This window comes from Salarias fasciatus, chromosome 17 (genome assembly GCF_902148845.1).
Source record: "Salarias fasciatus chromosome 17, fSalaFa1.1, whole genome shotgun sequence".
Classification (NCBI taxonomy): Eukaryota; Metazoa; Chordata; class Actinopteri; order Blenniiformes; family Blenniidae; genus Salarias; species Salarias fasciatus.
In genome coordinates, this window is record NC_043761.1 from 17,758,967 (window position 1) to 17,781,720 (window position 22,754).

A 22,754-nucleotide genomic window follows, 5' to 3' on the forward strand; every position below is an offset into this window, starting at 1 on the left:
GAGAAAGAGGAGTTATCCAGGCCTGCAGATTCACGGCCAGCGAGTCTGTTTGAGTGTCAGACCGCAGAGAGGGAAAAGTTTGTCAAACCAATTAATATTGAATGATAAATGTATGAATATATAAAGTACAGGCATGAAATATTAAAGAGGAAGAGAGAGGGAGCATTAAAAGATTGGCAGTGCAGGAGCAGACCGAATGAGACTATTGTTTTACAACAGAACCCAAAATAAGGAAGGTGGGCTGGACAGCGTAACGCGCTGGACTCACAGGGAGAAAACCTCGGTTTGCTTATAAGTGTGGAGTCTGCATGTTCTCCATCGGCATGCATGCGTTTTCTCTTAGCCTGTTCTTGTTAATTGATTATTCAATAACATTTTCAAATTGTTGCCGTTTTCCTCCGTATCTATGAAGTCAGAGTGTTTTCAAAGCGGTGAGTTTCCAGAGGCTCCGAGCATGAAAGTCAGTTTTCCATTTCCACTTGAATCCTGGGAGTTGAAGGAAATACTCCAAAGAACATTTTGTGAAAAACTGCTCAAATTATTCAGTTCACATAGTTCAACCTCAACAACACTGAATATGATTGGTTGAAGAAGGATTAGCACATTTGGAGGAGACTATGACTGAAAAATAAATAGCAGCTAGCTAAATAGACTTATTTTTTTGTCATGTCACCTCTAAATGAATCAAGTATACATAAACATTTTCACATTTTAAAGAAATGAGTGATATTAAATTATCTCGACAAAATAAAACTCAATTTGAAGGGAACACGCTGATATTATATAACTGTGTTCCAAAGTCTGCTGGGATGGATTTCTGATAAATTAGCCGTGTTGCTAGCGATGAGCGTCCTCGTTCCCTGGTTGGACCTGAGACGGAGCTTCAGTATTTTTGTGTCCTCGAGTAAAGTCGTGGCGATGGATGGCTGCAGGGGGGTTAGCACATCAACACCGAGAGCCTGTTTGAAGGGTTAGCCAAGTTAGCGCGAGATGCTAAGCTAAATACTGCTAACGTTCTCTAAAAAATGGCAGACAACACAACTCTGTGGCGGACCTGTGAAGTCTTCACCAGATGATGGTGTCGTTCCTCTGCGAGCATCAGGATCTGGGTCCAGGTCCTCGGCAATGCCGTCGGCCACCTTGCCGCCGTCCCTCGCCGTCCTTCACGGTCGCCACTTCCTGTGACTCCTGCGTGTAAATCCTCATTTCAGAGTAATGCGCGTCTCTCATTTGCTGGCCGGTGAAAGCTGTTTAACTCCCGGTTTCACTGCTCAGAAATTCATGAGGCCAGAATGAAAGCTGAATGAAGCGCGAGCGTCCGCAGCAGAGCTATCAGCTTTGACCTTGAACCGCCGCGCGAGACATCACACCCCATGGTTTATTTATCGCAGCCTGGAAGGGAACAATGCCCCCCCCCCCCCCCCACTGGCTCAGCAGACGGTAAACCGGGATAATTTGTAGCCCACATTGAGTTCTGAATGTTAATATGGCGACGCTACCTGGAGCCTGACGGCGGCGGAGGACTTCCTGTCGGCCACGCCGCTCCGGTCCGGACCGTTCCAGTCCAGCTGTCTGTGGAGTGACCCGCTTCAGAGGTGGTTTGGAGCTAAATTAAGGCGATGAAGGCTGGTCAAAGCACCAACAACAGCAAAGTGACAGATAAATCAGCTCATTTACTGGAGAAGGTGTTTGTTTTTGTGATTGGGCCCAGCGGGGTGTGTGTGTGTGTGTGTGTGTGTGTGTGTGTGTGTGTGTGTGTGTGTGTGTGTGTGTGTGTGTGTGTGTGTGTGTGTGTGACGGGGGGACGTATAGCAGCTCGACTAGGCTTGCTTGCCTCCTTTATTTCTTCTCTCCATATAATTGCATGTTTGTTTCTTTTAAATGACAATAATGTATTCATGTATTCAGGAGATCTTGGGAGGGCTGAGCAAATGCCTGCCAACTCGGCTTTTAATCACCGCGGAAAGAAGCAGAGATACTGACATCAATTTTTACACTCGCGCACAGAGGCTAAAAACACACACAGCACGGACACGCGCACGCACACACACACACACACACACACACACACAAATCATACATTCGTCTCCACTGATGTACAAATGGATGGCAGGAGGAGCGAGCGCTCCGGTCTGTTTTACCGAGCTTTAACGCACCGCGTCGCTCCCTGTTCTCTTCCAAAAGCGCGCGATGTTGAACGACGCCGCCTCTCAAACAAAAGTTGCAAAATACACGACGCGACAAAACTGTTATTATTTGTAAGCAAGTCTGTGCTTTGCTTGTCAGAGCGGTGACCGTGCTAACAGCAGCTGTCATTAATGTGCCGGCGGTGAGTTTACGGGCCTGGAATCATCCAAAGTGACCTTTTTAGGCCGAGTCTCCACATCGGCGAGGAATAAAATTCGGAGTCTGTTAAGACGGGCGGCAGGCGTTCCGGGTCCACGAGTTTCAAGTCAAGTTCCAAATGAATAGAAAGATGTGAGGTTTCCACTCAGTTGACTAAGTTTGAGGTCAGTCAGTACGTTCGCACATATTCCGCCATGAAGGAATCTACTGAGGCTTGTAATTAAAGCTGTTATGTTTCTCATTAACAGAAACAGAGCCTGCAGGTCTTTGTTTCACCGTGCTGCGACGGCGTGCGATGAGTTGGAGACGTGGAAACGTCAATTGGTTGTTTCGCCAATCCGGCAAGAAAACAAGAATCCCACTGAATGAGACAAATGCATGAGAGGCGAGAGGCAGCTCTGTTCTCACGTGTTCATCTCAGACTTCGTTGCTTCATCTTTGGATTTATTGATTGTAAAATAGGAGATATGATTTTCATGTTTAGACGGCAGCTAAAGCTCAGCACATGTTGGAACCTGACTGAGGGTTGAACGTGGGTTTGTGGCTTTTCACCCGAGTTTCCCCTCGGAGCGCCGACTCAAACAGGATCCCAGACAGACGGTTTCTCAGGCTGGAGGCAGCTGTGAAGCAGCGTCGCTTCATGCCAAGCGAGCGGCGTTTGCTGTGAAAGTGATCCTTCGGCTCGGTTGTTGTTGGGAAATATCTTGATGCTCTCTTGACTTCTTTGAGTCGCACCCTTAATGCTGCTCCGCTGCGGTTATGTGGCTTTAAACCGTTGATAGTGATTCCTTCAGAGTCTTATTTACCTTGAGGATTGACTTCTTAGGTCTGTCTTCATGAACGTATGATCCTATTTCTGTTACCTGCATCTCCAGACTTCCTCTCTGAGACGTTTGCTGTGATCTGCCGCAGCTATTTTTATTTGTTTTCCCGTTCCGAGGAAGTCAGAGTAGTGCGAAATGGGATTTAGTGCCAGAAACAATCCTCCCGGACGCCAGGCTCTCACCGTGAGTGTCTGAGCCACCTGGATGTTCAGCTTGTCAATATTTCTCCTGACAGAAGAAGACGGTGTCGAGTAAACCTCGAATCGCACAGACGGGACAAAACGGAAGCAACCAAATCAATCTGCTTCACACATTTTCAGGAAAGACCCGTCCGACTCCGCCTCGGCCCGCTCAGCGGCGCCGCCGGGTCCCTTGACTCCGCCACTCGCAGTCAGACGCGTGGCGTTCGGCGTTCGGCGGAGATATCAAGGCTGTTAAGTCAAACGAGGCGACCGGTCTTCTCTGTGATCCTCCTCCGTCTCAGATTATCGTGTCGGACTCTCAGATGTGGCCTCAGCCTTGAAATGTGATTAATGTCACATTTAGTCTGCGGGGATTTGGGAGCTGGATTTGAATGCGGAATCAAAGGATTGCGTCTTTCACTGGGAAGAGGAGCAGTCAGTGTCCTCAGCAGGAAGCGGCTGTCTGCGACGCTTTCCGCTCTTCTTTTATTTTCCCCCAGCTATTAAGATTAGCAGTAATTTGCATAGTGTGGCTTGAGGACGGGGAATAAGTGCTCCAATCCGTCTGTGATGTTCAGGAAAGGAGGCGAAAAGTTGTGCGTCTGCCTCAGACTTTTTGGTTGAGTTTTAGAAATGAAAACATTCGGCGTTAAAGTGTCTCATGAGTTCAGTGGAGACGGTTTGTTTCCTGATCGTCCTGATCGTTTTCCGTTCTCCGCGCTGAAGTTGGCGAAAGCCGCCACATCCCACAGCGATAGCGTGCGTTAGCCTAATAAACACATTATCTCTAACATCCCTGCCGCTGTAACGCAGACGCGCCCGCATAAACATCGGCTTTCATGAGTCAACGGTTTGTCTGAGCCATAGGCAGGGAGCTGAAATATTGATGGGCAGATGAGCAGATGAAAGAGAGAGGAGAGAGAGAGGCGTGCGGGTTATATTTAGCATCACAGTCTCCCCGGGATCTTCAAGCGTGAGTATTTTTGTCTGACTGGAGAGGTTGAATGCAGCTTTTGTTGTAGTTTTTTTTTTTTTTCCAGAGATGTAACGATAACGCGATCGCACGCCGTCTGCCCGCCGCTCCCTCTAATCTCCGTCTCAAACTCTTTGTTTTCGAGCAGGCATTATTTGGGGCGGCTTTGACAGGAACCAGCTGAGGAATATTTTGATTTTAATGATTCAAGACGCCGGTGACAAGTAGAAGATATTTTCGTCGCGTTTTCTAGGTCTTAGTCTGAACAGTCGCCGTCACTGACGACCCAAAAAAGGAAAAATGTTAATAAGTCAGAGTCGCACGATGTGATAAATGTGTTTCTTTATTGTTTTGAACTTTTTCACTCATTTGTGTGTATTTTTATGCTGTTAAGTCTTCCTATCTGCTCTACATATGAAGTGAAACACTTTTTTCAGTCTGAAAAAGACAAAGACGTCCGATTTGAAATTGACGAAATCCACGTGAAAAATCGACATTTTATTGCAGGTCAGTCTTTTGCACACTTTTATCATGGTATACAGTATATTGTGCAGCTTTAAGGCTAATTTACAGCATCCAAAAGACATTTCCTTTCTGATATGTGTTATAATTGTTATTACTATTAGGAAATAGATCACTACGTTTACCACTAAATGAATATTTTCTGAATAAAGTTTGTCACGACTTTGCCAAATCAACTTTCATACATCCAGTGTGCACTGTTTGCTTCACACCAAGTAAAAAAAATCTAGCTTAAAAACTTAAAAAAACCCTAAAACACAGGCTTGTGTTAGAGTTTTAACAAAGTTGTGGCCAACTGGTGGCTTCTGTTTTACCAAAAAGGTTGATGCAAGGGATGAATGATAAATGAGCACATCTGAAATCAATTAAATCCAATAAATCCTTGAATATTTTGGAGTTCAATGCATTTTAAAGTAGAAGCTACGAATTTACACTGAAGCAGTTAAATAATCGGTTTGGCTCTCAGGAGGAGAAGATGACGCCTGTGTGGCTCCTACATGTCAAACTGAGTGTTTTAGTCATATTTTTTGGATATTTAGTTTTTTTTCAGTCGGTACTAAGTCAGTGATCATCTCCTGGCCAGGTTTCTCCCTGACCCTTCCAGTCTGCGGGCGAATGAAGCTGGCAGGGACGGATCTCGCTCAGCCTCTCCTCCGACTTAACGTGACGATGAATTATTCAAATGAGAATGCCTGGAAAATTTTGATATGCTATTTTTAGGCCCCCGGATTGTGGTGGGTTGCCAAAAGCGTTGGGTTGAGACGGCTTCCCCGAGTGAGCTGGCTGTCATGTCACAGCAAGCCGTGTAATGAGGACGCCGTGTGTGTGTGTGTGTGTGTGTGTGTGTGTGTGTGTGTGTGCATGTGTGTGTGTGTGTGTGTGTGTGTGCGGGGGAGAACACGGGGAGCAACACGTCGCTCTGTCATGTGGAGGAGCTCTCGTCGACGCCCGCTCACATCCGTCCTCTTGTCAGTTGTTGATTCTGAATTAGTGGCCAAAAAAAAAAAAAAAAACCAGCAATTTTTGGAAAGTCTGAGTGAGCGGCAGCCTGCCTGCCCCTGCTCTGTCGACAACGGCAACACAGGCACCAAAAGGGACAGCGTTTCATTATCTTCAGGCAGGAGAGAGAGAGAGAGAGAGAGAGAGAGAGAGAGAGGGAGGGGAATACCCTTTCTCACATTCGTTTTCCCCTCTGCCGCCCCTCTCTCTCTCTCTCCCTCTCTCTCTCTCTTTTCACACTTGCGATTCACCATCTTGAGCTGTCAAAAAAAAAAAAAAAAAAGGAAATGGTGCCGTTACCATGGCGGCGCCTATGAAGGGGAAAGGAAGAGGAGAAGTGCAGCCCTCTGTGTGCGTGACAAAAACATGCTTTTGTTTGGGGACTTCATTGTGATGTTGTACAATTCATTAGTCGCCTCTCTCTCTCTCTCTCCCTGTCTCTCTCTCTGTCTCTCTCTCTCTGATATTCCCCCAGACTCATCACTGTCCTCCCAGGCACCCACTTCATTTCTATCTGGCTGTATTTAATAAGCGGAGTCTCCCCCAGCCCGGTCTCTATAGAATAAGGCTGAGATGAAAATCAATTACTCGACGGTTTAATTATGCATGTGCTGCGATGGTCCTTAAATGAGCCATTCTGCTAACTACACTGCATAATGTTGATTTAAGCGCTGTTTAATTTTAGAACGGGGAGCTCGGCGTGACAGAACCTGCGGACGCAGACATCGCGTCTGTTTCCCAGCGTGCAACGTTCTGGCGGCTCGGCTCACGGAGAAGCACCAAGTAACTGGACTCATCAGAGGGATTTTTCTGAGATTCTTGTTCAGGGTGCACAAGAAAATCAAGCCTAAAGGTCAAACTTGTGTCATGACTTCATCTGGAATCTGCACATTAGAAGCTCTTGAAGTCAGCTCTGATCAGCTGAAGCAGCTTTCAAAACCGTCCCATAAGGCTTGTGAGATATTTTAGATCAGTGTCCTTTGCAAAACAATTCCAACAAAAATGGAATGAAAATCGAGGCGGTGGACGGATTTGAGCCAGGTTGTTCTGCGGCGGCCGTCGTGGAGGTGATGCTCCCGGTGTGTCGGCGCCGTGCGGAGGCGAGGAGACGGGGGGAGTCGCGGCGCCGCTGAGTGACAGACGGAGGGATTCCTCCGCCCGGGGGTCCCCGCCTCCAGCTGGAGCCCAGATCAGCGTCTGCGGGACTCTTCTGGATGTCTCATGTTGTGATGATTAAACAGGAACTGCAGCGCATCAGCGAGGAGGGGAAGAAACACTGAAATGAAACCAACACTACATGATGATGCTTCCAGATAGATTCTCTTCTGTTTGTTTCTTCTGTTCCATCTGATGATCCTAAAACATTTCATTTATTCTAATTCAGCTCCAAAACTGCCGTCCTGCAGATGTTTTGCAGGATGTGATGTGCTCATGAGTTCATGTCAGTTGTGTAAAGCGGAACGATTTGAGGAAAATTGCCGTTTTTCTGGCAGATATTGCGATTTTGATTCGATACGCCGTTTTTCTTCAAACCAAACTTCAGTGCAGTAATCACCGTGCTCAGTAACAGATTTAAAACATGACAGAAGATTGCATCACACCACCAAAACATTAAATGCTATTTGCTCTGATGCAGGATGAATACTGAAGGTAAGAATCGCTTCGAACATGTATTCACTGCAGACAAACATGCATGAACATTTGAAGAACTAAAAGAGCCTTTGTTGAATGCAAAATACAGTGAAATGCACAATAAAAAAACATTGCATTGTGCATGTTTTTCCAGACTCTGGTTGGATTTTTGTATTATGGGAGCTGGTTTCATTCTTCTACTTGATATTACACACCTGCAGCCTTCCAGGTTCTCAGATTGCTGCAGTCAGTTGTCTCGTGTGTGTGTGCTGTGTTTGCCTACTGAACGGCGACGGCAGCCTCCGTGTTGACGTGCTGGCGCTCACATCTGCACATTTCATGTTTGTACACAACAAAAAAGCCTTTAAATCCCAACTGAAATTAGACTCGGGCAAATCAGGCAGAAACATACGGCAAGCCGGCCGAACGAGCTCAAAGCCCCAAAACCCCACAGGTTTAATTATGTCCGTGAGTGTGTGAGTGTGTGTGCGTTTGTGATCCTCTTAGACCCTGGGAGCTCCGCCGGGGTCCCCTCAGCGTGGTGACGTCTCCGCAGCCCGAACAGCGCGGCGGCGGACGGCGGTCTGGGGCCAGAATCCCAGCTCAGATAGTGGTAGACAGATGGTTTCGAGCCCAAGGAGGCCGAGGGCGGCGAGCGTTCTGATTGGCCGAGCCGGCGGGGTGGCTTCTGAGCAGAGTGACGGGTTGTTTGGTTGTGTGTGTGTGTGTGTGTGTTGGGGGTGTTTCAGCGGGTGGACGCCAAGGTTTGCCCATCCAGTGTGTTTCCTGCGCCGACAGATGGAGGGTCGTATGGAAAAACGTGTGACCCCTGAGGGTCGTTCTGTTTTTAGCTTTCAGAGAGAACGCCGGAGCGGCCCGGATTCACCTCGCAATATCTGCCAAGCTGAGGTCCATCGAACCACCTGGCTGGTGGCGTTTTGGCTTGTAAACTGTAGGAATTTAGACTGCAGTGGTTAAAATCTATCAAAATGAAGTAAATAATGGTGAAACGGGGAGAGCGAGGCTCTAAGGGGAGACGCAGCAGGCATGGGCCATTGCTGTCTCTTCGGTACGCTTTATTGGCCCTTCTTTATTCGTTCGTAGCATTCATTCGTTCCTCAGAGCATCAAAATAAAGAAGGAAGCTGATCACCCCCCCACTCGAGTCCCAATGAGCTTTCATCAGCGCGTGGTCTGGGTTCTTCGGTGGAAACGTCCTTTTTCAAGGTGCGTCAAGAAGCCCAAACCAGAGGGCCTCATACTCGCTATCTGGTCGTCTGGAAGGAGGTACCGAAACCACTCTTGATCTCGTGAGACTTCCGGTGTTCTGGCCTATTCTTAGAAAGGGGCTGCCACGTGGGGTTGCAGGGGGTCAAAAGCCTTGCTCAGGGACCCTCAACCTGCCTCATGTGTCTCCTTCTCAAACCACTCGGAATAAAGAATCGGCGGAGGTTTGATGAGAGTTCAGCGCCACTGTATCGCTTACTGTTTACAGGCTTAAGTTGCCTCGCTCCAGACGGGGTGCGAGGCGCGCCCGGTGCGGCGGCTCCAGGCCAGCAGCCAGACGGTGTCTGCGGCGGCTGAAGCCGATCCAGGTCTTCTTTCCCCTCAGACGCCGGTGGGCAGAGTTTCAGGGAGCGGTAGAGCCGTCTTGAAACAGGATGTGACTGTGGGGGAAAGCTCTCTGCATGAGGACTGACGGCGGCCACTTCCCATCAGCCCTCTGCGCCTCGATCAGGCTCAGTCTGTTGAAATGAATCCTGTTTGCACAACATATCTGAAAAAGGAACGGAGCTCATGGAAGACACAAAAAAAAAAAACTGTTCAGTTTTTAAAATTCATCGTATGCATGTTTGCCTCCCGTAACGAGGACGGAGACGGCGTGGAAGTGAAGATAGCGAGTGAAAGAAAACATGTTTGTGATGGATTCTCTCCTGCAGCTGTAAACAGACTGATAGTTATCTCAGCTTAATGTGAAGCAGCGCCGATATGAGAGCATTCCACCAGGGCACAGTGAAATAGCGTTAAGGCGGAACAAGATGGAGGCCTTATCGTTCTCCTGTTCACGTGAAATCATCTCGCCAGTGCTGTATAGGCTATAAAAAAGATGAAAAAGCAAATAGCTTCTGGTGGGGAGAAACGTTTGGGTGTAAACCTCTTCTACTGTTCCTCTGTGATCGAGTTTCCAGCAACATGTGAGCGAATGAAGGGCTGGATGAGGGAAATCCTTTCACCAGGCTTCAGCTCGCCTTGTTCGCTAGCTGTCGTCAGTTTTACACCCATTGAGGAACCTGACCAGAACATGACCTCTGTCACTGCAGCCACTACTGACTACCAAACAGGAAGTAGGAAGTCCTTGATCCTTTCCTGAGGACTTCAATGCAGCGTACCAGGTGCAGCAGATATTAGAGGCAGCATAAACTGTCTTAATCATTGTAAACACTTTGATATCTCTGGTTTCCTGTTATTTTAGGACTGGTTAAACTGTAACATGGTGATAAGTAGCTGTTGTTTGTAGGTGAGTGTCAAAATAAAGTTTCAGTTGTTGATATTTATACGAAATGTGCAGTAGATGCTTCCAGTGTTGCCTGTGCATTTTAGGGATTTTTTAGATCCCTGTGGTGACCTATTTTAGAAAAAGCATCGAGCGATCAGATCTGGCAACTTCCAGTATTTTTTCTGACTGGAAAGCTTGTGTTGTTCGTTCTCCTCTCAACCAGCGGGGGGTGCTGCGGGGCGCCTCTCCTCCGCCCCAGTGCACGTACAGTGGCTGTTACAGCTGTATAGGAGGAGCTGGGAGCCTTGAGCTTGGCCTTAGCCACCATTGTTTTCCTTTTATCTGCATTTTTTTTTACCTCTGAGGAGCGCTGTCGATAAAAACACCTGCGAGAGAAGAGTCCCGCCTCCTCCACCACTCAGCCAACCGCCACGCTGACGAAACTCAGGACCACAGAGGACGAGGCCGACGCAGAGCACGAAAAGCCTTCTTTTCTGAGAGCCTCAGTTCGATCTGAATGAAGTTTCTGGAAAAGAGCAGAGGGATCGACCCTCGTCCTGGTTTACATACCCCCCCCCCCCACACACACACACACACACACACACACACACACACACACATTCTCCTGAGTTATTTTTACAGCAGAGGGATAAAATTGGATCTCTGCTGCATTGTGATTAAAGCTACTTCACCAACATAGCACATCAGATAAAGGTCTTTTCAAATCTAAGAGCACAGCTGTCTCCTCTCATACGTAGACGGTGAAACTCACACCATTAACCTGTCATTCGTCATCTTTTTCTCTGCATAATTACATTTATTACATTCGTATTTCACTAAAACGTTGATTCATTCGAGTGGAAAACTGACGCCTTGATCAAGACTGATCATCTTGCGACCATTTCAAGGCTCCTATCATGACTTTGCTTTTACGATCACAGGTTTCATGTATTCATCAATTTGCTGTCAATTTGGCGTTTTACTTCCAGGAACAAAAAAAGTATCCAAAGCATTTGTTAATGTGGGTGTTTTTTGTTTCACTTTGTCTTTTTTAACAGAAAGCTTGAAGCTCGCTTCAAAAGCAGAGTGAAAAACAAAAACAATTAATTATTCATGGATGAGTTTTCACTTTCACCTCAAACAAACCGATCAAACTGCTTTGTGCTGTTTCATTTAGAGGGACAATATGTGATATATTTTGTTGTTTATTGCCTTAAAAACAACCTCAATCAAATCATTCTTGCTGATTTTTCACTCCATGCTGCAGTGAAAATCAAACTCATATCTAGTCCGACGAAAAATAAATAAGAGGTGTAAATATTGGAAGATTATCTTTAAATGTTTCTTGTTGGGTTGAGTACAGACTGTTTTGTTTGTCAAGAAATAAATTTAAAAAACAAATTGTACAGCTCAGAGACACAAAATAAGCAAAACCACAAATTAAGCGCGTGGCAACTTTTCAGCTAAAAGGAAAGTTGCTCAAACTAAATTTTAAGCAACAGTCAAAAGTGGCTAATTAATATTTTTCATCCTGTACTGAACACACAGCCTGCCTCAGCGCCATTCCTTTTCTTATCTCCCTCATCACTCGTTCATGTGGAAATTTCTTGATGACTTTTCTTCGTCTTATTGCAGGTCTTAATGTTACGGGTTGTAACTGTAACGGGAACGTTTCAGCTTTAACAACAGCTTCAAAGAAATGTGATTCATCAAGCAGTAGTGAAAGTGACAGCTTTACAGACATACACCCCCCCCCCCCCAAAAGATCACTTCTGTCCTGTCCATGTCAACTGAAGGTCTTCGAAGGCTCTGTTCTTGGTCTTGACTAAAAAAAAATACATCAAACCAAAATATCTCTGGTATTATTGCACAACGAGTTAAATGTTATCATTCGACCTTGAAATGAAGGTTTTCTGCAGATCGTCACAACTAATGACCATTTCCACGCTCCCTCCAGAAGCCCCTCCCTCTGACTCCCATGGCTGCTCAGTAGATGAGTAGATGGTGCTTCCTCCTGCAGATAAGCATCAGCTGGTGGTAATCAGTGAAATCAGTCCTGATTGTTTAGAATGAAGACCCCCTCCATGCGTGGCGCTCGCTGCAAACCAGACGTGAAGGTCTGGGGTTTGACCTCTGCCGGAGCCTCCACCAGCTGCACCGACCGCCGCGAGAAGCGTTGCGGCTGAAAGAGATCGCAGGGAGAACGACGCTCGTCCTCAAGCTGAATTAGATCTGCGTTGTTCGGGAGCGGACTGTCTGTGGCACGTCCGCCCTTCCCTGCCTTCAAAGAGCCGTTTATAGAGGCAGCGAGCGCATTTCGCATGCAGGGTGTGTGCTGCAAATCAAGAGGCATGTGCTGTTTGCAATCACATGGCGGGTTAGCGCTGCTGCATTTTTAATATCAATCATGAATAACCTTGTGCAAGTGTGGGTGTGTGTGTGTGTGTGAGACTTTCTACTCTGTTTTTGAGGACCGACTAGGGTGGTTTGATCCACATGGTGAAAATGTCAGGAGCTTAGGTGTAGAGGTATGGCAGGGTCCGTCCAGGTCAGAGGTCACTCACAGGTGGGACATGCAGCGCTCCCATGTAGACCTGAAGGCAAAGAAAGAGGACAGGGTTTAAAACCTGAGTGGCTGAAACCCAGACTGATCAAATCCACCACTCAACCGATCAGCCAGCCTCTAATGAACAGATCTGCAGTGGAAACAGATGGCGAAATGAAAACAAGTGAAGCTCAGGGAGATGGAAGAGATACAGACGACTGAGGAGGTGAAAACCGGGAAAATCAGGAGACATACTGCACTTTTTCAGTGAATGGCTTGACTTTTTTGAGTGATTTGAAAATTGAAAATGTCATTATTGAATAAAACAGAAACAGTCTTTCAAATCTGAAGTGAGATCACATATAATACTTTACAAATATGATCTGAACTACTGGATTCTGAGCCACACATTCAGTGCAGAATAAGATGTGCAGGAACCGATTCAGAGGCTCCTGAGCTTCTGCAAGCTTGAGATTCAGAAGTTGTGCTGCATGAATGCTTTTGTATGTGTGTGTATGTGTGTGTGTGTGTGTGTGTGTGTGTGTGTGTGTGTGTGTGTGTGTGTGTGTACACGGCCTCATTAGTCTGTGCAGCTGCTTGGCGGAGCTCTGCGTGTGCATGAGCTTCTCATGTGTAGCATGACTCGATTCAGCTGCTGCAGGTCAGCAGACGATGGTTCCTCGCTCTGCACATGTTTGAGCAACAGAATTACAGCCCAGCGCGAGACGGCAGTCGTCATTAGTTTGGCGCAGCAGCCGAGCAGCCAGAGGAAGAGGCTCAGGGAGCCCCGCTGCTCTTTTCAGCCACCGTCACCATCGGAGGAAGACAGAAATAAAGACTGAGAGGGGCTGATGGAGGGAGAGGACTGAGGACGGAACGTCAAGAGCGAGCAGCTTCAAGGCTTTCAGTTCGGTCTTTGTTTCCGTCTTGGATCCTGCTGAGAATTGTTAATGGGGATGATTAACATGACTTGTGGCATCTGGACAGTCCGAGGAAACTGGTGGAAACACACATGCACAGGAAGAACATGCATACTCCACACAGAACTCCAGCCAAGGTCATTGTGATTATGAAGCAATGCTCCATCATCACACTCTCTTTCATTCCTCAAGAACTTATTTCTGAATCAGGCCTGCAACGAAGAGGAAGCAGACTTTTAACCGACGGCCATTTAGCAAGGTCAGCCGGTTTCTGACTGCTGCTTAGAAAAGGTCGATCGATCAAATCCAAGCTGAATGTAGATTTCTCTGATTGTCATTGGAAAAAAGTTTTGAAACTCAATAGAAATCACTTTTTTTGTTGTTGTTGTTGTTGCAATGCTGGAAAGAGGATACTTAAGTCCGACATGCAGTATGTGAATAATTATAAACTTTCCGTGGACACCGAACAGGCAGCAGATCCTCCTCAGCCCAGCTCAGAGCGCAGCGCGCTGCACAGTGCTGCTGTGTGGGTTCACGGGTGACAAGCCAATGCAGCTATGATGTCTTGTTTACTTCCGCCTACAGCCGCAGCTCGTAGTAGAGGCAAGATAGACTCATTTTATTCTCACACAAGATTCTTCTGCAAAGTGCATTGCAGTCACAGGGCGTATGAGAGGTGGGGAAAAACTAAACTCTCACTGCTGGCATGCTCCGCATTTGTGCTTATTATAAATCTGAATTCCCCCTATCACACACAGACAAACAGCATCATTTAGAAAAATGGGGAAAAATAAGATTTCAGCTGAAAGATGCAGGAAAAAGATGGTGCTGGATGTTGTCTTCCAGCCTTAGCGCATCGTGCTTTGGCTTTAAACCAGCCTCAGCGGACGAGGACGAGCGCACACAATTACAGTGCGATAAAGACACATGTATAATACATGGAGAGGAGCACCGGAGTGAATACACACTCGCAGTTCAGGCTCAGGGTGACCCAAATAGTGGCAATGGTATTTTGAGAGCGGCGTGAGTCATCCAATCCAAAAACAAAGCCGAGTGTGAAACGACTCCTTTCGGAGCTCAGTAGGCAGAGCGCACCAGTGGATGGACTGTGGGTGGAAGGTGGAGAAGAAGCATAGTGAGCCCAGCCAGCGCAAACCTGCTCCGTCTCGCTCCGGGAAGAGGAGGACGGTGGACGCTCCTTCCCGGGGCAGTGGAGGATGTGGGTGTCAGGTGGGCCAGCGAACACCCTGCTGGAGACGTCCAAAACGCTGCAACGATCCGTAGAGGCTTCTAAAAATACTCAAATAAATGCAGTGACGGTCGCACACGAATGCAAATGATGCAAATGTACAGTCAGCTGTTTGTACACAAATGTGAATACATTAACAGAGGAATGAGCAGGAGCACAGATGAAGAGAGCAGAGATTCTGTCATCCAAAACCAATTTAAGACAGTAACGTCTCGGTTGTTTCTCATGGTGCGACACAAAATATGAAATCACAAAAAGGAACGACGCAACCAGTCACACAGTAATGACCTGTAACGCGATTCCTGCCAGCAACGGTATATTCACCTCAGATCGATGCACTTTGATTTCTGGACTGCGGAATACAACACTGTCATTTCAAGGCTCCTGAACGAGGAAGAACCAAACCTGCAGAACCAGACTCAGAGGAACGTTCTGCAGAACCAGATTGGGACTTTTAAAATTGAAAAAACAAACAAACAAAAAAAAAAAACGAATAAAGTAATGTACTCATGAAAGTGACCACAATTATGGCAAAAAAGAAGAAGATTTGTAAAAGACTGTCTTGTGCCTCCTTCATCCACTTCCCTGCTGCCGGCCTCTCATCCCGTAAGCAGCAGTAAATCGGTTTGGACCACGTCTGTGTTCCCGTGTTTCTCTTCCTCCAGGAGCTCGGGGAGACTCCTGTGTGTTGGTTGATCTTGGAAATAGATTACCACTCTCTCTGGAGTCCATTCACATTGACGAAAGTTAATCAAACCTAAGACCAGGATCCTTATGGAGAGTAAATGAAGTGACTGATTTTAGCGTACATGTACATCTCAAACCAAACTGTGCTCGCTGCTGAGGTTCAGAAATTCTCAAAATGTGGGTGTTGGAGTGACAGTAACACGTTTCTCTCTCGTCTTTTCCTTCCTTCTAGTTCATCGCCTTCGCATCTTTGTTCTTCATCCTGGTCTCCATCACCACCTTCTGCCTGGAGACTCACGAAGCCTTCAACAAGATCATCAACAAGACCGAGTCCATCCGGAACAGCAGCGTGCCCGACTCGGGCCCCCAGTACGAGATCGAGACTGACCCCGCTCTCACGTACGTGGAGGGTGTTTGTGTCTTCTGGTTCACCATCGAGTTCCTGGTGCGCGTCACCTTCTGCCCGGTGAAGTTGGAGTTTGTTAAGAGCGTCCTCAACATCATCGACTTCGTGGCGATCCTGCCATTTTACCTGGAAGTAGGGCTGAGCGGCCTTTCGTCGAAGGCTGCTAAGGATGTGTTGGGTTTCCTCAGGGTGGTGCGTTTTGTTCGCATCCTGCGCATCTTCAAGCTGACGCGTCATTTTGTGGGGCTTAGGGTGTTGGGCCACACGTTACGGGCCAGCACCAATGAATTCCTGCTGCTAATCATCTTCCTGGCGTTGGGGGTCTTAATTTTTGCCACCATGATATACTATGCCGAGCGGATAGGCGCCAAGCCCAACGACCCCACCGCCGCCGGCCACACCAAGTTCAAAAACATCCCCATCGGCTTCTGGTGGGCCGTGGTGACCATGACCACTCTGGGTTACGGGGATATGTATCCGGAGACTTGGTCGGGCATGGTGGTGGGCGCGCTGTGCGCTTTGGCCGGCGTGCTGACGATAGCCATGCCCGTGCCCGTCATCGTCAATAACTTTGGGATGTACTACTCCCTGGCCATGGCCAAGCAGAAGCTGCCAAAGAAGAGGAAGAAACACATCCCGCAGGCGGTGCAAGGAGGGTCCCCCACCTACTGCAAAGCTGATCTCAACACCACCTGCAACAGCACTCAAGGCGACCTGTGCCACGTCAAGGGGAGCAGGGTGCTCGAACGCAACCGCTCAGGTGAGACCGAATCCTGAAGAGTTAAAGTCACTGCAGAGAAAAATATCCCTAACTCTTGAACTTTGAATAATTTGTGCAGAAGTTTAAGAGGCATGAAATTTTTACTGAGTGTGGTGAAACCAAGGAAAAGCCATGAGGGAGCTCCGATCAGCCTGAGAGAGGGAACGTCTGACAGGTTCTCCTCTGAGGACCGGAGACGGTTCCTCCCTGGTGACCCACAGCAGCTCGCTGAGCTCTTTTGCCTCGCAGCCGTCGTCTGTGGTTGCCACAGTGATGATGAACAAAAATGTACATCGAGGATTAGATGTCTGTGTGCAACCGCTCCGGCCGATAGGAAATCACAGTCCTCATGTCCAGCACTCTGTACCTGCAGGCGTTGTCCGTTCCTCGCTCGGGACGTAGGTGGCTGATTCTCCCTCGAGGCCCATGTCAGTAATTTACTCTGACACATCTGATATCGATGGAAATTAGTGTCGGCCTCCGTACTCTGACTTTCTTTGAGTCCCAGCGCAGATGTTCCTGAGGGCAGGAGCACACTCTGCGCTCCTCATGCGGTCTATTTGTTTATTAGCTCTCTGAGCCTTATGTTTAATAGACATGGAATAATTCATGCCAGGGCTGAATGCGCAGGCAGAGTCAATCTGGTTTAGACGCCCGTATTATTTCCTCTGAGGTCATATGAAATACCGTCTGCAAAGTTTCCTCTCTCTTACACTGCTGCATGATTAATATTTGAGTGTGAAAAGGGCCCTTTGACATGTATTCAGAGCAAGAGCAGCTTCTGCTCTTCGTGACTGATTTTGATTCTTTATCTGCAAATTCTGCACAGCGTCTCGATACATATGACTTCCTGGTGTTGAAGAAGCATTTATTAGAACCAGGCACAAGCATTACAATCACATCACAGCTTCTTTATACGGAATCTGTCTGCACTTGATACTCTCGACCAGAAAAACTCAGCAGAACTGTCTGAGTTGAAGCGTAACTGGAGCAAGACTCTGAGCTTATGACAGGATTTATTTCAGTTTTACAGTGACTGAAGTGTCAAAAAATGGAAATTGATGATTACTTCTGCACCGTTTTCCAAGAGATCTATCAGATCAGTTAACAGCGTGATGAGAGCCAGGCTATACATATGGTTTGCATGCAGTAACAAAGCTGTGTGTGCAGAGGAGGAGTTGAAGCTGATTCGGATCCGTGTGCTCACAGTTCTGTCTGCAGACTGCAGCGGGGGCAGCGACCTCACCATGTCCCCCGAGGAGAGGGTCCCCATGCGGAGGTCCAGCACCCGGGAGCAGGACCACCGGGGTGGGGGCACCTGCTTCCTGCTGGCTGCCAGTGACTACACCTGCCCCGCAGACGGAGGGCTCCGGAAAACAGGTAACGGCATGTCGAAGCCCGGCAGCTCTTTGGAAGTGCAGCAAAAAAACAGTTTTACAAAAGGTGGGAAATGTTTGTTTTGCAAGTATAACAAAACTTGAAACAACGCTTTTTGGGGTTGAATAACACAGAAAATTATTAAAAATTATATAACATACAAAGTTAAATCTTTTGTTAATTGTAAATCTAAAAAAACTCGCCCACATTATTACTGTTTATTTCAGGTGCATTCATAATAAGGTATATAATTAGAAAATTACTATAAAAAAACTAGATTTTAGCTGTTTTATTTTGTTCACTGGTGAAGTGATGAGAGAGGGTGACTCCGCTCCCTTTCCTGGCAAAGTTCAAAGTTCACTTTCTTTATTTTAATGTGACCACAGTCAGTGGAGTAAAAAAAAAACAAAACCTCACCTGTAAAGTCCTCACCCGCTGATCCGTGTCCTCAGCGACAGGGACGCCGACGTCTCTGGAGGGGGGGCGGCTGTGCGCTCGGCCCTAGTCGGCTAAGGTAACGTAACCCTCGGCCCGGCCGTCCCAGATGCCCGGGACGACCGCACACGCAATTCTGAGGGGCGAGCGCGCCCATGCCGGCTGACTCAGAACTGTTGCTTACTTCCTCGCAATTTATTCATGTTTTCTGGTTGCCTGGAAACACTTGAATAAATTTTTGACCCGGCGTCTCACTTTTTCTGGCTGCCGCCGAGCCCATCGTCCATCCACGGCTCCCGGGTAGATCGCCCAGTGTATCATCCACCCCTGAGGTGGAGATACACCAGCAGATATTCCTGATTCCGTCTCTACAGGAAGTCAAACGGGTAAAGTAAAGGAGCGGGCGGAAATCTTGTCAACTTGTCAAACATTTTGACCTCTTCATGTGAAATATTACGAAATTTTTGTTTTCTTATGATGAGAAACCAATCCGTGGAGTCATACTGTGAGTCGAACTGTTCAGAATGACGAGTTGATCCTGGTTTTACGTTACAGAACTGGGATGAGCTGATTCTCGTTTGTGATCGGATGCATTTAAAAAGTTTACCAAAGATTACCAAGATCACAGCTTGATGTAAAAAGCTGCAGAGCTGGCCAAAAACAATTTTTTCACACCATCTCTTTCTCTCTTGAATCCATGTCGTGTAAACTGGCCTAAAGGTCACTTTGACGTTTTCCCAGAAAGCTCTCTTCCTGTTCTTGGTCGTGTCAAAGCCAGAAAAGGTCACCAGCCTCAGTGAGCGCTAAACAAACCACTCCTCTTTACTTCAACGGCCCAAACTTCATTTCTCCCACATAATGTCCATTTACAGTCTTTCTTAGCCTGAAGCATGTTTGTCGGATTAATCCCTCCATTCCATCTGTGTTATCTGCAGCATCTTGAGGCAGTAACGCCGTGCTAAGAGCTGAGCGGGGGCTAACTGCCTCTCCAGGAGGTTATCTGACTGTCCTGCTCTCAGCCTCATTGCTCTGTAGCCATGTACTGATACTCCTCTCCCTAGCTCATGTTTTTTTTGAGCCGGATTTCGAATGCTTGAAGAGGGCAGTGCAGCTGTGCCCCCGTCTCGCGGCTGTATCTGCCGCTACGTCGATGCTAATGCATAAAACATGAAGCGCTTTGTGGCTCCCGCTACCTGCTGGCTCAGAGCCAGGCCGGCCTTTGTTCTGCCCGTGTGCCGGGCAGGTTCTGAAAGAGCCCCACTTTAATTTACACTCCGCTTCTCAATGAAACAAACGGTCTGTTAATGAGGCAACGTTTCCACTCGCTGTTCCTCATCAGCGCTCCATTAACGGTCTGCCTGCTTTGGCTTGCTTCTTTATTTTTGTGCCGAATGCAGATTTCGCAGCACGCATCACACGCCGTGTTTTGACAATCCAGCTGTTGTAGAGTGTGAAATGACTGGAACCGAGTATTTTTGTTCATCCTCATAACCATCGGAACATGAAACCTGATTTTACACACATGCAAACTAATATGTGGTACGAAATGTGCAAGTTAACGTGAATGATTGTCATGTTCATGCTCAGTTGTTCTGAAATATAAATGATGCTTTTTTTTTCTTCTGAAGAAACTTTAATCTCTTGAGAAACTGATTAATAAGTATGACTGAGAGGGGGAGCTGCTGTGGAGGTGATTTCAGTCTGATTGGCTGAAAAAGTGGGTGGAGAGGGAGAAAATGGTTCAAACAGGACAGAAGCTGGACGACATTTATGATGTTGTGACGTTAGCACAATAACTGGTAACTGTAATGATAATTATCACCAAATAACTGCTGTCCTAACTCTGACCAACCCGTTACAGTGGAACCTGGGAAAACTGTGAAGTCATAACATTTCAGTCAGTTACCTCAGTCACAATACTCAGTCAGTATTGTGGAATTTTGGCCTCTTTTGATATAACACCAGTCTTGATCCATCCAGGCGTGGATAATGTAGGATATTTTCACGCCTAGATAGACGCCTAAATCTGGATCACATCTTTGGAATGACCCAAAAGGTTCCAAACTTTAATGGTTTAAAAGTGATCGAAAGTTAGGTCAAGCTGCTGTACGGTGATTTCTTTCAAACATTTGCAGATTCATCAGTCAGACTGACTGGACTTGTTGAACAGACGCCATGCTGAGGTTACTGCAGTCCATCTGACACCAGGAGACGTCAGATACTGACCAATGAGAGCTTTGATCCGATGGCTTAATATTCAACTAATCGTTTTCTTCTTCAGCATTGAAATGAAAACGTTCACTTTCTGCTTCTAAATTCCACCCGCTAACAGGTGCTCGTTATGTTTCCACTTCCTGAGTGTTTTCTGACCACAGAGGTGTTTGATAAAAGTGAATAAAACGTGTAGACCCACTGAGCCAATCAGGTCCACCCCCCTCCACAGCAGCTCCCCCTCTGGTGTAACCTGCCTCGTGCCTCAGCGTTCAGTTGGTTCCCGTTGCTCTGTCTCACTCCTGTCTCCTGTCCCGTCTCGGTCCACTCGGCTGGCTCGGACTCGGATCGTTGCCTGCCTTCGTGCCTGCCTGCCTTCGTGCCTGCCTGCCTGCCTGTGTGTGTTCATGTCCTGTTCCTGCACCACCTCCACCGCCACCGCCACCGCCACCGCCACCCTGTGTCGCCTCCCCCCTCATCTGAAGGCTATGAGAAATCCCGGAGCTTAAACAACATAGCGGGCGTGACGGGGAACGCCCTGAGGTTGTCGCCGGTGACCTCGCCCTACGGATCGCCGTGCCCGCTGCGGCGCTCCCGCTCCCCCATCCCCTCCATCCTGTGAGACGTCCGGCCCTGGGACACTCCTCGAACAAACCCCGCCCCCCTCCCTCTGGAGTCTGAACTCTGTTCTAGATGTGTCTCTAGTGGATCCATGTTAGCTTTGTAGCTCAGAAGGACGTCGATGGCTCGAACGCGCTTCTCGCGCTTTTCCTGAAGGTACCTGTGTTCAGCTAGCATCGCGCGTTCTCCTGTTCCACCCACAGTTCCCTTTAGCTCCTTGTTGTTGTACTTTGAGACTTGCAATAAAAGAAATGGGACTGGTGGCTTCAGAAGTAGCAGCCATAACATTTAATAAAGGACGTCGTGCTAATCAGGGATATTAGATCTAGCTGTATTTAGATACCTTGAAAAAGATGTGCTTCCAACAAAAACAGAGAGAGAGAACGATGTCACTTTGTTTTAACCTCATATGACTGTGTCTATTTATTTATTTATTTATTTGGTGGGGGGGTTAAGAATAGATATTATTTCTTCTTTTTTCTACCTGCTCATGTTTCTGCATGGATCATTGTATAAGCAGTGTGGTGAGGGGAAGGAAGAGGACAGTCTATCCGTAAAGGAGTTACCGTATTTTCCTGACTGTAAGTCACAATATTTTGATTTGTTTAGCAGCTTATATATCAAAACATACCTTCCGTGACCACTAGATGTCACTGTATGACGACAGAATGCTGCTACGCTTCCACAGAAAAACCTCCTGGATTTAGCAGCAGAGTTTCAGCTACAAATCATTTAGAGGAAGATACTTTTGAAACGTGTTGTTTTACAGGAATGGAAGCATAGCCTGTGTTCTTTAGGCTGTTGTGTCGTCTTAGCATTAATACATCAACAATTAAATGAATGAGTAAATGTGAAACGCATGGATTTTAATGGAATATCTATTTACTCTATCATAACAGGTTATTATAAACAAAAGGGTTTTCATCATGTATTCTTGTGAAATGAATGGCAAAATGTCTCTGGAAATGTTTTTCCTCTACTGGACACTTTTAGTTTTTTGACAGACGTGACTTCAAATCCAGAAAATACGGTAACTTTGATAACGTCATTATTTTGTTGGATTAGGCTCCACTAATTAACTAATAAGTGTGACTTGACCAACGACCCATCGAAAAGACAAAACCCCCCCACCACCAGCACCACCTCACGCCTCCCCCTCACCTGGTTTCCTTTTTCTAATCTCACCTTGACGAAGTGCCACCAAAAGCTGTTGTGTTTCTGGTTGTTTGCTCACAGAGAACTGCAAAGAGGTTGTCTTTACTGGTTTCACACAAGCAGAGAGCAGCGTTCTGTCTTAATGGCCTGAGGACAAGGCACCGCCGTGGCGGAAAGGTAACCGTCTGACGGGGGTGCGAGGGTCCGAGGGTCCAGCACAGCTCTCTCAACGCCACCCGTGTTTTTCAGTGTGTGCACTAAAATGGTGGTGGGGGGGGTTCAATAATTATGAACACATGTAGCATTGTTGTTCTGTATTTCATTGGAAACGTTCATCAATTGAAGAGTGCTGGATGCATCTTACTTTTAGCAAAACCTCCTCTGGAGGTGGTTTCACAGATGATTTCGTCATTT

General features: G+C 47.1%; 1 protein-coding gene across 4 annotated transcripts in view; it reads left to right on the plus strand.

Annotated features, from left to right (window-relative positions):
* kcnc2 (potassium voltage-gated channel, Shaw-related subfamily, member 2) overlaps positions 1–22,754 on the plus strand; it is a 59,926-nt gene that overhangs the window by 34,887 nt on the left and 2,285 nt on the right. Inside the window, exons 2-5 of one of the 4 annotated variants that reach the window (XM_030113485.1) lie at positions 15,608–16,541; positions 17,751–17,921; positions 18,371–18,432; positions 22,422–22,490. In XM_030113485.1, the coding sequence (XP_029969345.1) occupies positions 15,608–16,541; positions 17,751–17,921; positions 18,371–18,423 (1,158 nt within the window). In that variant the 3' untranslated portion in view covers positions 18,424–18,432; positions 22,422–22,490. Of the gene's footprint in view, positions 1–15,607; positions 16,542–17,750; positions 17,922–18,370; positions 18,433–21,049; positions 21,187–22,421; positions 22,518–22,754 lie in introns of those variants that run through there. The other 3 variants (XM_030113484.1, XM_030113483.1, XM_030113486.1) reach the window with 3 other exon arrangements.